General features: G+C 52.4%; 5 protein-coding genes across 5 annotated transcripts; 3 read left to right on the top strand and 2 right to left on the bottom strand.

Annotated features, from left to right (window-relative positions):
• Nucleotides 1-477: 477 nt before the first annotated feature.
• On the top strand, nucleotides 478-3403 carry P175DRAFT_0504221 (Leucine Rich Repeat domain protein). The gene is made up of 3 exons (XM_040897807.1): nucleotides 478-1115; nucleotides 1210-1521; nucleotides 1578-3403. The coding sequence occupies exons 1-3, from the start codon at nucleotides 908-910 to the stop codon at nucleotides 2990-2992; spliced, it is 1935 nt and encodes a 644-aa protein (XP_040749691.1). The 5' UTR covers nucleotides 478-907; the 3' UTR covers nucleotides 2993-3403.
• Nucleotides 3404-3508: 105 nt separating this feature from the next.
• On the top strand, nucleotides 3509-5784 carry P175DRAFT_0485680 (TFIIH subunit TFB1 family protein). Its single transcript, XM_040895604.1, has 2 exons — nucleotides 3509-3883; nucleotides 3980-5784. Exons 1-2 carry the CDS (start codon nucleotides 3721-3723, stop codon nucleotides 5764-5766), a joined length of 1950 nt encoding a protein of 649 aa, XP_040749690.1. The 5' UTR covers nucleotides 3509-3720; the 3' UTR covers nucleotides 5767-5784.
• An 83-nt stretch (nucleotides 5785-5867) lies between these two features.
• dscB lies at nucleotides 5868-7032 on the top strand (the record flags this gene model as incomplete). Its single annotated transcript, XM_040894865.1, has 3 exons — nucleotides 5868-6297; nucleotides 6427-6911; nucleotides 6960-7032. Coding segments are annotated over exons 1-3 (825 nt in total), but the record flags the coding sequence as incomplete, so codon positions are not given.
• A 106-nt stretch (nucleotides 7033-7138) lies between these two features.
• P175DRAFT_0504217 (putative PHD finger domain protein (Ing1)) lies at nucleotides 7139-9676 on the bottom strand. Its single transcript, XM_040897806.1, has 5 exons — nucleotides 9121-9676; nucleotides 8324-9036; nucleotides 8057-8274; nucleotides 7453-7995; nucleotides 7139-7386 (listed from the first exon to the last, which is right to left on the bottom strand). The coding sequence occupies exons 1-5, from the start codon at nucleotides 9514-9516 to the stop codon at nucleotides 7328-7330; spliced, it is 1929 nt and encodes a 642-aa protein (XP_040749688.1). The 5' UTR covers nucleotides 9517-9676; the 3' UTR covers nucleotides 7139-7327.
• A 340-nt stretch (nucleotides 9677-10016) lies between these two features.
• Nucleotides 10017-13753, bottom strand: kgd1 (alpha-ketoglutarate dehydrogenase KGD1). Its single transcript, XM_040897805.1, has 4 exons — nucleotides 13362-13753; nucleotides 11233-13277; nucleotides 10793-11166; nucleotides 10017-10712 (listed from the first exon to the last, which is right to left on the bottom strand). The coding sequence occupies exons 1-4, from the start codon at nucleotides 13569-13571 to the stop codon at nucleotides 10174-10176; spliced, it is 3168 nt and encodes a 1055-aa protein (XP_040749687.1). The 5' UTR covers nucleotides 13572-13753; the 3' UTR covers nucleotides 10017-10173.
• Nucleotides 13754-14253: the final 500 nt, after the last annotated feature.

Raw genomic sequence — 14253 nt, 5'->3', positions numbered from 1 at the left:
ATCTTAGAAATGATTATTTATTTATTCTTAACATCATCTGACAGCAGAGTGATTTCTTCTTATATGTTTGTACCCTTTATGGTGTTACAGAAAACTTGTAGTAGGCCCGGAATCAGGTCGGGATCTTAGATTGATAACATCCGAAAAAAGCAAAAACTTGCCATTTGCCGACCGGATCGAATCCCCTTGCAGGATCTCTGCTAAGTAGATACTGGGAGTTAAACAGTACGGACTACGGAGTACCTACTAGTGGTATTAGGGATCTTACTAGTCTACTGTCAGTCACTACTCCAATGTTCCTTTGGTCTATCTGGAAGCTGTGCTGTGATGTTGTTGACTCACAAGTAAATAATAACTAACTAACTAACTAGAATTGTCTCTTCATTTTGCCGCATTCATCGTGCCGATTTTGCCTCTCCAGGTCAGAAGGTTCATAAAATCCTTTCCATGGTCCTCTGTTTACAACTAACCTTCCTCTGTACTTCTCAGGAATTGCACCACCATATTATATTATTATTACAACATACACCTCGTTTCTTATTATTGAATCGTTCGCTCGGATCCTTTCCCCCTCGATAGTCTGCATCCACTCGGGAACCTTTTTTAGTTAGTTATACCTGGATTCTTGTGACTAACAGCGTTTTTCTTTTTCTCCGCCACCCCTCTTCACACCGACCACTACAGTCCTTCACTAGTTGCATCCTGCACCCCAAAAGGTTCATCGAAGTCTGGGGAAAGGAAAGCTTTTTTCACTTGTCACACCCAACTGGCGTTCTCTCTCCTGCATCCCTGTCTCTGTTTTGTAACTTATTCCCTCCTTGTCAATCTGCAATTTGTCAGTCTTGTGGACGGGCCCGTCGGCTTAACTATATAGAGGCCTGTTCCAACGGACTACCTCTCCGTCACTATGTCTGCTGCTACTACCCCTTCCTCCTCGCCCGCAATCCCCGTCAACAAAGCCTCCTTCTCTCGACCTTCCACCATTTCTTCTAGAGACCATTCTCCAGCAACCTATTCTCGCTGCTCCTCTCCTGATTCCTCATGTTCCTCCCCCCGCCCGTCCAAACACAGCAGTCGTCGTGAGTCGTTTGGTTCCATCAAGGAAGACATTGACGGTACGAATTCCATTCTTTGCCTATGAGATGCGGTTCAACAATGCTAGTTTGTACCAATCCTCGGTTATCCACCTTGTCTAACATCGTCCAACAGGAATTGCTCAATCATTCGTGGATACCCACCTCGATCAGTCGCAAAAGGAGCTCCCCAGGCCGAACCCCTTTGATATGCAACACACTCCAGAGTTTTGCTGCCCTTGTGGAGGATTTCTAGGATGGAAGCAGATTCGCCTGGGAGGCAAATCCCTTAGCAAGAGTTATAGCGATATCCGGGGGCTTGGGAGTATGAGCACACGTGGTTGGGCCTGGGAAAATGCTCCTCCCGTTAACAAGACCTTGCGGGTGAAGGAACAGAAACCACAGCCGGGCATCTCTCCTCTGGAGAAGCTTCCCCCAGAGGTTCTTGGTAAGATCCCTTCCGTCGATGTTCAACTGATATGTTCATAACTAATTGTCTGGCAGATGAAATCATATCCCACCTCGCATTGGACGTCCCTCCCAACGGATATACTCCACGAAATGTGGACCTCGTTGCGTGCCTGCTCACATCCCGGACGTTGCACGCCGCAACTCTCAGCGTGTTGTATCGAAACATGACCTTCCCGCATTCTATCATCTTCTCCAAGGCCCTTAACCACCTGTCTCAGTATCCTGCATTAGGCACGCTGGTTCGTCGCCTCGATTTCTCTCATTTTACCTCCGTTGGCCTGGGCCGTACCAAGCAGATGAACTCCGAAATCCAGAACCTGACAGCCACAACCCTCCTCAAGTGCTTGGAGCTTCTGCCAAATCTCAAGGAGTGCTTGCTCCAGGAGCACGTTGAAGGTGACTTGAGCGTGGAAGTTATTCAAAAGCTGTTGACTGGTCTTCCTAACTTATGTGCTATCGACTTCTGTGGCTGCTCTTCCCATTCCTTCGCCTCCTTTTTCCAGCAGGCCTTGACTACTGGATCTGGGCTTCCCCTCACCCTACCAAACCTGAGGCGTGTTTCGCTCCACGAATGCAGCGGCATCCCATCCTCAGCCTTCGAACTTCTTCTTCCCCGTCTGGTTAATCTGACTCACCTCGATGTCACTAATACGCAGATTACTGAGGATGCGTTATTCTCCCTCCCAGAGACCGCCAGGATTACTCATTTGAGCCTTTCTCGATGCATTCGTCTGCGCGGACCGAAGGTGGTGGAGTTCTTGACAACTCACCCAGCTGTGTGTGATTCCTTGGTGTTCTTGAATGTTATGACTGATGCCACACGGTATCGTACATTGGAGGAGGAGGACGTGCATGGGCTCCTTCCAAAGCTTCCATCCACGCTTCGCTCTCTCAACCTCGGTGGTGCCAGGATCACATCTGCTCATACCAAGGCTTTGATTCCTTTGACCAAGCACCTAGAAGAGTTAGGCCTGAGTTCAGCCGACCTGTCTGCCCAGGACCTCAATTGTTTCTTCGTGCCAGCTTCGCAGCTAACAGATGGGCATGGTGCCGACAATTTTGATGACGTGGCTACCTGGATGCCTTCTACTCTTTGCTATCTCGATCTTAACAAGGCGCCACGCCTGTCCATTGGCACAATCTTTGCCACTTCCAACCTGCTGCTCTCGAAGCAGAGCTACCCCCTTCAGGTTGTTGAATTCAGTGATAAGCTCATTATTCCCTTGAGGGAGAAAGCCAAGAATCCTAGATCCTCTCCGGGCTGGACGGTCCGTGAACTCGGACGCCGTGGATGGTATGTCCGTGACCCTACTTCCATCCCCGAAGCTATCCCAGATGACGGCTCGCGCTCCTGGAAAATGGGCGCTAGATGGTGGGGAATGAGAAAAATCCCCGTGGCTGTTGGCGACGTGGGTGGGATTTACGGCCACTACATGTTCAAGCGGTGAACGTACTTTTTTGGTTTGATTTGTGATTCCAAAAATGAATTAATAATATACCCTTGTGTCTTATTCTCATTTTCCTGGAATTTTCGTGTTTGGGTTTGGGCCGGATTCTATGTTATGTTTTCATTTTGGTTTCTATTTCATCAGGAGCGCAGGTGCAAAAGTGAGGACTTGTACTTCATTTTTCAGGCCATGATCTAGCGTTGAACTTTGGTTTGATTGCATAGCGGAGCGCAATGTTTTGGATGATGGCAAACTGATTTTAGCTAACTAATAATTCGATGTATCTGTTCGTGATTAGCTTGGACGTTTCATCTCTTCTCTTCTGGAGTTTGTATGGTATCTGAGTTTCTGGAGTCAGAGAGTATGCTTACTAGGTTCATACTAGTCATTTCCTGGGGGGGGGAAAAAAAGGAGAAAAAGAACCTTTTTAGATGTAAAAGATAAAGTAATTCAAAACCCAGCTCTCCTGACTGAAGTCTTTAGTGATGAAATTGTTGAAGTGAGGTAAAAGGCGTGGCCAGCTCCAGTCACGTGCCAAAGTCTTCGATCTCGACAAGCTCTCCATCTCAAATTCTCCAAATTTCTATCTTTCCCGCTTTCTAACCCCCACAAACTCACATTTTTGATCTTGAAGGCAGTTTGACCTTCCGAGCGTTCCCCATCGATTGTTCCGCTGGGGTTTCTTCCCTCCCGATGGGTGGATCTCTCTGCGCCGCCCAGGACAGTGGATGCTGTCGAGTTCGACAACGATGGCACCTCCGAGCGGGTCGGCGGCGTACAAGAAGAAAGATGGCACCCTGACCATGTCGCAGGATCGACAGTCGATTTCCTGGATTCCAGCGGCAGGCGGTGCCTCGGGGACGATAACGATCTCTGTGGGACAGATTACGAGTGCGTATTTTTTTTTTTTAAAATTTTTTTTTCTCTCTCTCTTCAACAGTGTCTGCGATGAGACGGAGGTGTGTATGATATCTGACTGCTCGATAGATTTACAACAGACACCCGCGAGTAACCCCCGAGTCATGCTGAAGATCTTCGCTCTCCCCGCAAATGCCCCCTCTGCGGCCCCCGAACAGTACATATTTTCGTTTACGGCTGGCGCAAACGCACGTCTAGAGGCAGATGCTATTAAGGATGCTTTGAGTGCGGCGATGAACTCCGCTAAATCTGCGCAGGCTACACCTGCTCCTGTACCGGGGACCCCGACCCCGACCCCGGGAGCTGGTGGAGAGGGAATGTCGGCGGCGATGGCGATGGCGAGTGCGGTTTCGTCTACAGGATCAGGGAAGAATCTTTGGGATGACGATAAACGACTCAAGGGCGATGTGGAGCTGCAGCAGTCGCTACTCAAGTCGGATGCAAACCTACAGCGCATGTTTATGGAGTCGTTGCATACGAAACCAGATGCCCTGACCGCGGGGCAATTCATGTCGCAGTTCTGGTCAACCAGGCTGCATCTGCTGCGGGCGCATGCTATTGAGCGATCGCAGACGCGGGGGTCGTATAATGTGCTGTCGACACTGAAGCCACGGGTGGAGGATAATGTGACGAAGCTGAATATTAGCAAGGAGCAGATCCAGTTGATATTCAACCAGCATCCACTCGTGAAGCGGGTTTATGATGAGAACGTTCCTAAGTTGAGCGAGCAGCAGTTTTGGTCACGGTTTTTCCAAAGTCGATTGTTTAAAAAGCTTCGCGGAGAGCGTATTTCCGAGACGGATGCTACAGATGCTGTTCTTGATAAATATCTCAAGGCGGATGAGCATGGGAATTTGGACCGTGATGTACATGTGCCACATTTCCTTGATTTAGAAGGAAACGAGGGGAATAACAGCCAGCGCCGGGGAAACCGCCCGGATCTGGACATGAGGCCATCTGCTGTAGAAAAGGTGCCTATCATTCGCACGCTCAATACTCTGAGCGAGAAGATAATGGCGAATGTTGCTCCCGCGGATCGCGATCCGTCGGCGCCTGTGGGGGCGATCGACGATGGGACATACGACGAACTGCAACTGCGCGATTTACGAGGAGACGAAGAGCAAAACCGCATTCTACTGAACATACGAGATCAGAGCCGGTTCTTCTCGGCACAGGCAAAACTCGCAGAGGAAGAACAAAACCGGCTCTTTGCGCAGCAAGACCCAGAGCAAATTTTGCAGAATCTACGCGCAGACCTGGAACGGAACATTCGTGATGATGGATCCGCGGCCTTGGGCCAGCTTGTGGATCCGGACGAGGACAGCGACGACGAAAGGGACCCGGGCTCCAAATCCCGCGCATACCGACATCAAGCGTCGAAACAGATCCTCGACGTGATCCGCGACCGTCGTGCGCAGACGGAGGTTTCTTCCTCCAGCTCGGAGACTTACGGCCTATCGTCAACACTGTACGACCGACTCACGCTAACGCACGCCACTTCCACCGAGTTCCTGCATCAATTCTGGCAGGCTTTCCTATCTGGTAACCCGGACCGCGCGGGCGAAGTCGCATCGTTGGTTGAGTCGCTGACCCGCGCCCTGGAGCGGATCAATGCGGTGGCGCAGGACGCGGCGGCAGAGCGCCAGGTCGAAGTGGATAAAGTGAAGCAACACGCACGGGAAGTGCTACAAGCGACAGGGAAACGGCTGCGGGTGAATTTGGATAATATACCTGGCGGCGAGAAGGCCGTGAAGCGACTCCTAGGGCCGACGATCCAGGCATTGGAGACAGGCTTGACACGGTATAAGGAGGCGTTAGTCGAGGAAACCAAGAACATGATAGATCCTACCAGTTAATCCACCTTTCTCCCCCCCACCCCCCTTCGTTACTGGAGAATTCTACGTAGACTTATTTTGTATGTAGCGTAGAATTTTTTTTTTTTTTTTTTTTATATATATAATATTGTATATATCTCGGCATGCCGAGGCGGAGTCCCCGGACTTGACTCCCGCAACGTGTCCCACACCACACACTTACCTCACTCCCCCGACAACAACCGCGAGAGCCTCACGAAGAGCTTCAAGGTAACGTAACCAGAACAACAGCACGAAAAAAAAAGCATGCAAACATCCGGCTTAAGCAACGCGCCCATCACCAAATTTCTCCTCGTCTACACCATCGCGGCCTCCGTCGTCCTCTCGATCCTCGACCTTAAACATGTCCCCGGCATTCTCGTCTCCCCGCACCTCTCCACCTACGGGCAATACTGGCGCTGCCTGATCTGGCAAGTCGCCGGATTTGCGAATTCCACGGAGGCCCTGTTTGGCGCGATGTTGGCGTATCAGATGCGCGTTGTGGAGCGAGCATGGGGTGGAAGGAAGACAGCTGTATGCTTCCCCCCCTTCCTTATGAACCAGAAACCCCCCCCCCCCCCCAATTTAATCAATACCGATATAATGAATTGACGATGATAAATGATAAATGATAAATGATGATAATGATGATGATGATGATAGACATTCCTCCTCTCAACCCTCCCATACACAACCCTCCTCCCGCCTCTCCTCCTAGCTCTCATCGTCCGCCCGCTCTCCCTGTACAGATTGAATTCCCTCCCGTCAGGTCCAACCGCATCGTTATTCGCCCTGCTAGCACAGTACTACGCCTGCATCCCGTCAACATACAAATACTGTATTTCTCTTTCTGGGTCTGGGCCCGGGCCTGGGCAAGAACAAGAACAAGAACAAGAACAAGAACAAGAACAAGACAGACAGACAACAACCGCCTCCCTCTCCGACAAATCAATCACCTACCTGGTCGCCGCGCAGCTCGCGCTCTCGCAGTTCCCGACCATGGTGCTCCCGGCCACGGTGGGCTTCGTGGTGGGATTGGCCTGGCGGGCGGATTTGCTTCCCGGTGGCGGGGCGAGTGGTGGCTGGAGGATTCCCGGGTGGGTTGTTGGGGAGAAGGGGTCTCGTTTGTCGTCGTCGGCGGCGGCGGCGTCTGCGACTGCGACTGCGACTGCGACTGCGACGGGCTCTGGCGCTAGAGGGGAAACCGGGTTCGAGGATTTGAGGAGAAGGTTGGAGAGCGAGGCTGCGGTTGCGGGTGGGAGTGGGAGTGGAAGGCAGAGAGGGTTGTGAGGGGTGGGTGATTGATTGATTGATTGATTGATTGTATTTTGGACAGAATAAAGTAAAAAAAAAAAAAAAAAAAAAAAATATGATATGATGTGATATGATATGATATGCTTAAATATTTACTTCTGGAGATGACTATCTAATGGGATTGTGATTGTGATTGTGATCTGCGCGCTGTAACAATTTATGGCTTCATGCTTGAACAACTTATATGTACTCGGTACTCGGTACCATTCTAAAACTGCCCTAAATCGCTGCCACATCAAGTAGATCTACCCTACCGTCCGCTGCGACTTCGGCGCATACTCTCCTTACACTCGTTGCAGTACCATTTAACTAGTCATTCGTCAGAATCTACTTTTTCGTTTCAAGGCACAGATGAAGATGAAGAAAAAAACGTACCATTTCGCCCAGGAGGTTTCGTCAGTCCAACACAGGATAAGTGGAACCACTCGCGCGGACATGCGTCATTGTCGCATGCAACCATCTCACCGAAACTGATCTCGTTGCAGTAGCAGTACCGTGGCTCGCCTTCCTCATCCTCATCGTCCCCTTCGTGGAGAGACTCCTCGCCCTCCGATGCGATCTGCTGCTGCACCGCTGCCACAGCGCCGTTCTTCTTCTGAGTTCGCTTCGTCTGCGCCGGGTCTGTGTTCCGTGTTGGTCGCACCCGCTGCTGCACGGGTTCCGCAGCAGCTAGGATGGGGGTTGACGTCTTGGATGACCTGCCCTTTGGAGCGTTGGTTGGAACAATAGGGACCGGTGGTTCGCTCGGTTCGATTATATCGGTGGGCTTGCCTTCTAGATCTTGTTGAGCCAGCAGCACAGAGGTCTTTGAGGCGTCAAGGGTATTGGGGTCTAGCTCGCGATGGGGATCGGGGAGAGGGACCGTTTCTGTCTTGGCAGGTGTCTCCCTTGGTGGTGCTTTGGTTTCGGTGAGTTTCCCTACATAAGTTAGAACAGCTGACCCGTGCTTTATAGTATTAAAAAATAAAAATAAAAATACCTGAGCTCGGTACACGGTTAGATGCAGAAGATGAGGGCCGTTGCCGTCCGTTGGTTAATTGTGTAGAGGATTGCTGGGCTCGGGAAGATTGCGGTCGACCCGCCGCACCAGGGCCCGGACTGGGTGCACTGCGAGGAATTGTAGCTGCTGTAACAGTTCCAATGAGAGGGAACGGCGCGAGGACAGGTGAATTTGCGGCAGAAGCGCCAGTGTTGTTTCTACATCAGTTAGTAAATCGCAACAGAAGCGAAGAAAACAGAGACGTACCTTTTGCGACCGGCAGTCGTATTGGAATTCGGCGCTCGGACTCGTTTCTTGGTCGCATCGCCCACCTCTTTGGATGCAGCTCGCGCAGAGCTTCCGGCACCGCTAGCAGACCGTTCCATAGGTGTTCCGGCCGCCTCCACAGCTGCTGGCCTCTCGACCTTCCGACGCTTCGTCTGGCCAGACGAGCCAGTCGTGCCTCCCTGGGTATGTCCTAACGAAGCCTGGTCAACTCCAGCTCCAGCTCCAGCCCCTCCCCGCGATTTACTCCCCTGGCCCTTGCGGGCGCCAGCAGCGCGAACTTCCTCAAGATCCGAATCCGCATGCGCCCGACGTTGTCTGCGTGCGAGTGCCGCTTCCCGTCTCGCCTCGCTGCGGGAGGCTGCCTCGGCTTCCTGTAGAGCATGGACAAGATCCTTGTTCGAGGCGGCTTCACGGCGCGGACGCTCGTTGGGTGGAGGCTTAGGAACATTTCGATTCGAGTACGCCCAGTGACTCAGGCTACCCAGACGAGACTCTTCACTAATCTCCCCCGCGATAAACGGGAATATGGAGTCTAGTCGCATAAGCTGGCGGTCGAGTTCGTCGTTCGCATTGGAGATAACGTGGTTCTTCTCGTCTGCGGTCATCATCAGGTCGGAGAGGGTGTGTCGGACACGATCGAAGAGGATACGGCGGTTTTTGCTTTCTTGGGATTCGGGAGTATGAGAGGGATCCTGAATAGCCAAAGCGAACGACAAATTAGGATTTTTATGATGATTGTAATGGGGAGCTGTGAGAGTTGTTGTAGATCAACCTACCGTAGATAAGACATTATCACGAATAGCCCCAGCGATGACGGGCGCAGGATTAGAAGGATAAGCAACCGGCTGCGACTCCGACGATGCCTTCAGGAGCTGGAGTAAATTCTCCTCCAGAGCCCAAGCCTTCGCATCGACCTCTTTCAGTAGTGAATTGTGTCGTCGAAACTCTCGGGGGAGGGCTGTGATGGCGTCGGTAAAATGCGTGAGAGCAGGATAGAACCCATGGGGAACGGGCGACGATGTCGAGGCCTCCGCCATTGAGGAATGACCGTATGCAAAGGAAGAGCGTCCGAGATTTTTGGATGTTCGCGAGGGGTTTGTCCTTGTTTGGCGCGCCGACTGACGGGCACTGTGACCCTGAGAGTTGACGGCCGAAGAGACGACGGAGGACATGTCTCAAATGGGAGGGGAGAGGGGGGAAACGGGAAAAAGAATGTGCCTTCAATCGGACAATGAAAAACAGACACCAATAGCAGTCGGCTGACGGCTGTGCAACAAGAACATCGACCACGAGGAAGGAGACGCAAAGATTGAAGTCGGTGATGAAGCAAAAGCAAAAGCAAAAGCAGAGACAAGGTGCGGAGAAGGCCTGATTGCGGCCCCAGGCAGAGAGGCTGCCTCAGTCCGCAATCAGGTGATTGATGCCTCAAAAAAAGGGCAGAGAGACGAATGCTGAGTCAGTACCTACTATGACGTCACTTCGTTCACTTATTTTTCGGCTTCAGCTCAACTTGGCTCGACAAAGGAAACAGATAATCTCGTATTATATCAAGCACTTAATTTACACGTACGCAGAAAGACACATTCTAGGTATAGATAAGCCAGCCCAGGATATATCTAGTGGGGATCAAGCCTAGAGATACCAATGCCCCAGCGCAACCAAACCCGATGCGAAAAAGAAAAAAGGAAAAAAAAAAAAAAAAAAAACAATTAAAGAAACGAACAAGGAAATCAGATCATACAATGGAAGGCCAAATCGAGTAGACGCTAAGCCCGCTCCTTTGAGAAACAAAGCACTTGAAAAGCCAAACACCACTCTTGAGACGTAATCTACTCGCCCTTCAGGCGCTCCTGATGGACGGTGAAAGCGTCATGGAGAAGCTCCTGCTCTTCCTTCAGGTGGACAGATTTAAGACCGGTGGCCACGGACGCACTTGGCGCACGACCAGCGTAGAGAACGTGGCGACGGTTGTGGTGCACGGTCTGGTTCAGCAAGGTCTCGATACGAGGCTGGGTGTAGCTCCAAGAACCAGCGTTCAGAGGCTCCTCCTGGGCCCACACAATGTTGCGGGCGTTGGGGTAGCTGTCCAAGTTCTCCTTGAGCTGAGCCCAAGGGAAGGGATGCAGCTGCTCAACACGGGTGATGGCAGTGTTGCGGATGTTGTTAGTCTCACGGTGCTTCAAGAGGGCAGCGTACACCTGGCCGGAACAGAGGATAACACGCTCGATCTTCTCGGGCTCATCAATGGCGGTTCCGTGGGCCGAGTCAGGGATGATCCACTGGAAGTGAGAGTCACCAGTGAACTCATCCAGCGGAGAGCGGGCAATCGGGTGACGAAGGAGAGACTTGGAGAAAAAGATCACCAGGGCTGAGGGGATGAAAAAAAAAAAAAAAAAAAAAATCAGTTAGCAGTGGTTATATCAAATTTGATGGAATAATTGGACATACGTTTGCGGAATTGACGATGAATCTGGCGACGCAGAAGATGAAACAAGTTAGAGGGGCTGGTCATGTAGGCAATCTGCATATTGCAGTCCTGGTGCTGGCGGTCGAGCTTGTCGGGGGAGGGGAAAACACGAGGCTCCTCGTTACAGAGCTGGAGGTAACGCTCCATACGGCCGGAGGAGTGCTCGGGACCCTGACCATCGTAACCATGGGGGAGGGACAGGACGAGGCCAGAACGCTGCAGCCATTTCGATTCTCCAGAAGCCACGAACTGGTCGATGATACACTGAGCGTTGTTGGCAAAGTCACCGAACTGAGCCTCCCACATGACGAGGGCGTTGGGAGAGGTCAAGGAGTAACCGTATTCGAAACCAAGCCTACACAGAATGTTAGAGAGAATTGTTTTTTTGAGAATCACGGGTCGTATCCTAGAAAGAACCTACGCTCCGAATTCACTGAGGGATGAGTTAGAGATGGCGAAGCTGCCCTGACCCTCGCTGATATGCTGGAGAGGGGTGTAGGTACCCTCGTTCTCTTGATCGTGTAGGACAGCGTGACGCTGAGAGAAGGTACCACGCTCCACATCCTGACCGGAGACACGGACATGGTAGCCTTCGCCGACGAGGGAACCGAAGGCGAGAGCTTCGGCAGTAGCCCAGTCGATGTTCTGACCCTCCTCCACAGTCTTCTTGCGGTTGGCGAGAATACGCTTGAGGTTGCGGTGCAGGTGGAAGCCTTCAGGAGCACCGCTGATTTTGTCGGCGACATGCTTCAGGATGGGAGACTCAACAGCGGTGGGGAGATGAGGAAGGACCTCAGTGGCCAGCTCCTTGGGGGTCTTGAAGCCATTCCAGGCGGAGGTCAGCCATTCCTTGCCCGTGGGCTGGTAGTCCTTGCTGCGATCGAAGCTGTCGTTCAGCATACCCCAGACCCACTTCTTGTGCTCATCGATGTCCTCCTTGGTGAAGGTACCCTCAGCAATCAGCTTCTCCACGTACTTGTCGAGCTGGTTCTTCTGCTCGGCAATGCGCTTGTACATCAAGGGCTGGGTGAAAGAGGGCTGGTCCGTCTCGTTGTGACCCTGCTTACGGTAGCAGACGATGTCAATGACAACATCGCTCTTGAACTCAGCACGCCAGTCAGCCGCGACCTGGCAAACATAGTTGACAGCCTCCACGTCGTCGCCGTTCACGTGGAAGACAGGGGCGTCGATCGACTTGGCAATATCGGAGCAGTAAGGGGTGGAGCGGGCAAAGCGTGGATCAGTGGTAAAACCGATCTGGTTGTTCACAACAATGTGGATAGTACCTCCGGTTGAGTAGGCAGGCAGGGAATGGAAGCCCATCGTCTCATACACGACACCCTGAGCGGCAAAGGCGGCATCACCGTGGAGGAGAACACCCATCGCAGAGTCGAAGTTCTTCTCATCATTGTTGTAGTGCTGGATGGCACGGGTCTTTCCGAGCACGACGGGGTCTTCGGCTTCCAGATGGGAGGGATTGGCGACCAGAGAAAGCTGCACGCGCTTGCCAGAGGGGGTGGGCCGCTCAAAGTTCATACCAAGATGGTACTTGACATCACCGGAGCCTTCGTCGGAGGGCTCAGCGGTACCCGAAAACTCGCTGAAGATGGACTCGTTGGGCTTGCGCACGACGTTGGAAAGGACATTCAGACGACCACGGTGAGGCATACCAATGACGATGTCCTTGATACCGTATTCGACGCTGCGGTCGATCAGAGCCTTCATACCGGGCACGAGGGACTCGCATCCCTCCAGGCCGAAACGCTTGTCATTGGGGAACTTGGTGGAGAGGAAGCTCTCAAAGCTGGAACTCCAGATCAGACGGTCGAGGATGCGGCGCTTGTCATCCACCGAGTACTTGTAGGGCTCGGGGACCTCAAAGCGATCCCGGATCCAGTCGCAGGGCTTGCGATCGGGGATGTGGATATACTCAACTCCGTAAGAGCCACAGTAGATCTTCTCGCAGGCGGCAATAATATCGCGGAGGGTCATCTTCTTGCGGCTCTCGGTGGCGAACCGGGGGAGAATACCAGGGCCGAGGTCGAATTCCTCATCCAGATCGCGCTCAGTGAAACCGTAGTGGTCGAGCTCGAGCTCCTTGGGCTTGTTATAGCCAAAGGCCTCGGCTTCGCCACGGATCCCCAGGGGGTCAATCTTGGCCTTGTGGTGACCACGGGCCTGGTATGCGCGAACGAGCAACTGGACCTTCAAGTGTTTTGTCACGTCGGTGCCGGCCGAGAACCCCAGACCAGCGCCGGGCATCTCTTGGGGAACGCCACCGGTAGGAGTCGGGACGAGGGTTGGGGGGGCCTGGAAGGCCTGGGAGATGGGCATTTTACCCTCCTCCATGTTGCGGAAGTAGGTCTGCCACGAGATGTGGACACTCGAGGGGTCTTTCCTCCACGCGAGGTACATCTCGTCGACATAGTTGGCCGTGTTTCCCTGCAGGAAGGAGTCGCTGGCATCCTAACAGGAGACGCACCCCCTCCAGGTTAGTCGAGATTCACACACAAGGCGAACAATGTACCAATGTCAAAACTCTTCACTTACCACGCCAGTCTCAGGCGCGGACACGGCATAATGCCTCTTGCTGTTCACAATAGCGAGGGGGCGTCTGGCGCTCAGGCCGAACCTCGAGCTGGAGCTAGAAGAGGCATGTCTGACGGTCGAGGCAAGAGACAGAGATCGTTTACAGGCAGAACAGGCAGCACCGCGCAGCATACCACTGCTGGTGGCCTTTACAGCTGTTGAGCGAAGCATCGCGGAGAATTTTCCGGGTTCAAAAGAACCGTCAACCTCGGGACTAGGGCGGACGGGTTGAGGGTTTTTTTGGGGGGGGGGGAAGAGGGGAGTTTTTGGTGTTTTTGATATAAAAGGTCAAACGAGACAATGACAATGGAGAGAAATCAAGGAAATAGAAAAGGAATTGCAATCTATTGAATCATTGGTAAGAGCAAGGTCAGCAGAGAAGGAAGCTTCAGTTTGGATGAGGCATATTTGGGAAGCGGATGAAGGGAAAAAAAACGACTAAACGGGACAGCCGGGCTACGTGACGTGACGTACCAGAAAAAACAGGTGTCGACTAGTTAAAGCCGGGACTCATCAGAGAGAGAGCAAAGACACTCTCCAACCACGACAATACAAATAAATGGGGTAGTAAGGAAGTAAGGAAAGAGAGAGCGAGCGAGAGAACTTGCAAGGTTTGGTTTGGCGAAAGAAAAGGCAGACGAAGAATTGAAGAACGGCAAAGATGGGAAATGAATGGACGGGACCAAAATTACCAGAGAATACGGCGATAGCGGAGCACCAGCCACACTTTCAGTACCCTCAATACCGGTACTTACGATACAGAGGCGGTGAGAGGGTCTGGACCAATCAATGAGGATTACTCCGCTGACTCAGCCCCGCTACCCGGCCCGAAACAAGCCGGTGAGGCTGCACC

The sequence above is a fragment of the Aspergillus ochraceoroseus genome (genome assembly GCF_002846915.1).
Source record: "Aspergillus ochraceoroseus IBT 24754 chromosome Unknown P175scaffold_8, whole genome shotgun sequence".
Taxonomy (NCBI): Eukaryota; Fungi; Ascomycota; class Eurotiomycetes; order Eurotiales; family Aspergillaceae; genus Aspergillus; species Aspergillus ochraceoroseus.
Note: the sequence above shows the minus strand (reverse complement) of the source record. Positions and strands in the feature narration are given on the sequence as shown.

What these genes read in the sequence shown, in the direction of transcription:
- P175DRAFT_0504221 (XM_040897807.1), top strand. Translation starts at nt 908, where the DNA reads ATGTCTGCTGCTACTACCCCTTCCTCCTCGCCCGCAATCCCCGTCAAC. An exon ending in CATCAAGGAAGACATTGACG is followed by an intron (nt 1,116 to 1,209) that starts GTACGAATTCCA and finishes ATCGTCCAACAG; the next exon opens with GAATTGCTCAATCATTCGTG. An exon ending in GCTTCCCCCAGAGGTTCTTG is followed by an intron (nt 1,522 to 1,577) that starts GTAAGATCCCTT and finishes ATTGTCTGGCAG; the next exon opens with ATGAAATCATATCCCACCTC.
- P175DRAFT_0485680 (XM_040895604.1), top strand. Translation starts at nt 3,721, where the DNA reads ATGCTGTCGAGTTCGACAACGATGGCACCTCCGAGCGGGTCGGCGGCG. An exon ending in CTCTGTGGGACAGATTACGA is followed by an intron (nt 3,884 to 3,979) that starts GTGCGTATTTTT and finishes ACTGCTCGATAG; the next exon opens with ATTTACAACAGACACCCGCG.
- kgd1 (XM_040897805.1), bottom strand. Translation starts at nt 13,571, where the DNA reads ATGCTTCGCTCAACAGCTGTAAAGGCCACCAGCAGTGGTATGCTGCGC. An exon ending in CCGCGCCTGAGACTGGCGTG is followed by an intron (nt 13,278 to 13,361) that starts GTAAGTGAAGAG and finishes GTCTCCTGTTAG; the next exon opens with GATGCCAGCGACTCCTTCCT. An exon ending in TCCCTCAGTGAATTCGGAGC is followed by an intron (nt 11,167 to 11,232) that starts GTAGGTTCTTTC and finishes CATTCTGTGTAG; the next exon opens with GCTTGGTTTCGAATACGGTT.
- P175DRAFT_0504217 (XM_040897806.1), bottom strand. Translation starts at nt 9,516, where the DNA reads ATGTCCTCCGTCGTCTCTTCGGCCGTCAACTCTCAGGGTCACAGTGCC. An exon ending in GTGATAATGTCTTATCTACG is followed by an intron (nt 9,037 to 9,120) that starts GTAGGTTGATCT and finishes TTGGCTATTCAG; the next exon opens with GATCCCTCTCATACTCCCGA. An exon ending in GAAACCTCCTGGGCGAAATG is followed by an intron (nt 7,387 to 7,452) that starts GTACGTTTTTTT and finishes ACGAATGACTAG; the next exon opens with TTAAATGGTACTGCAACGAG.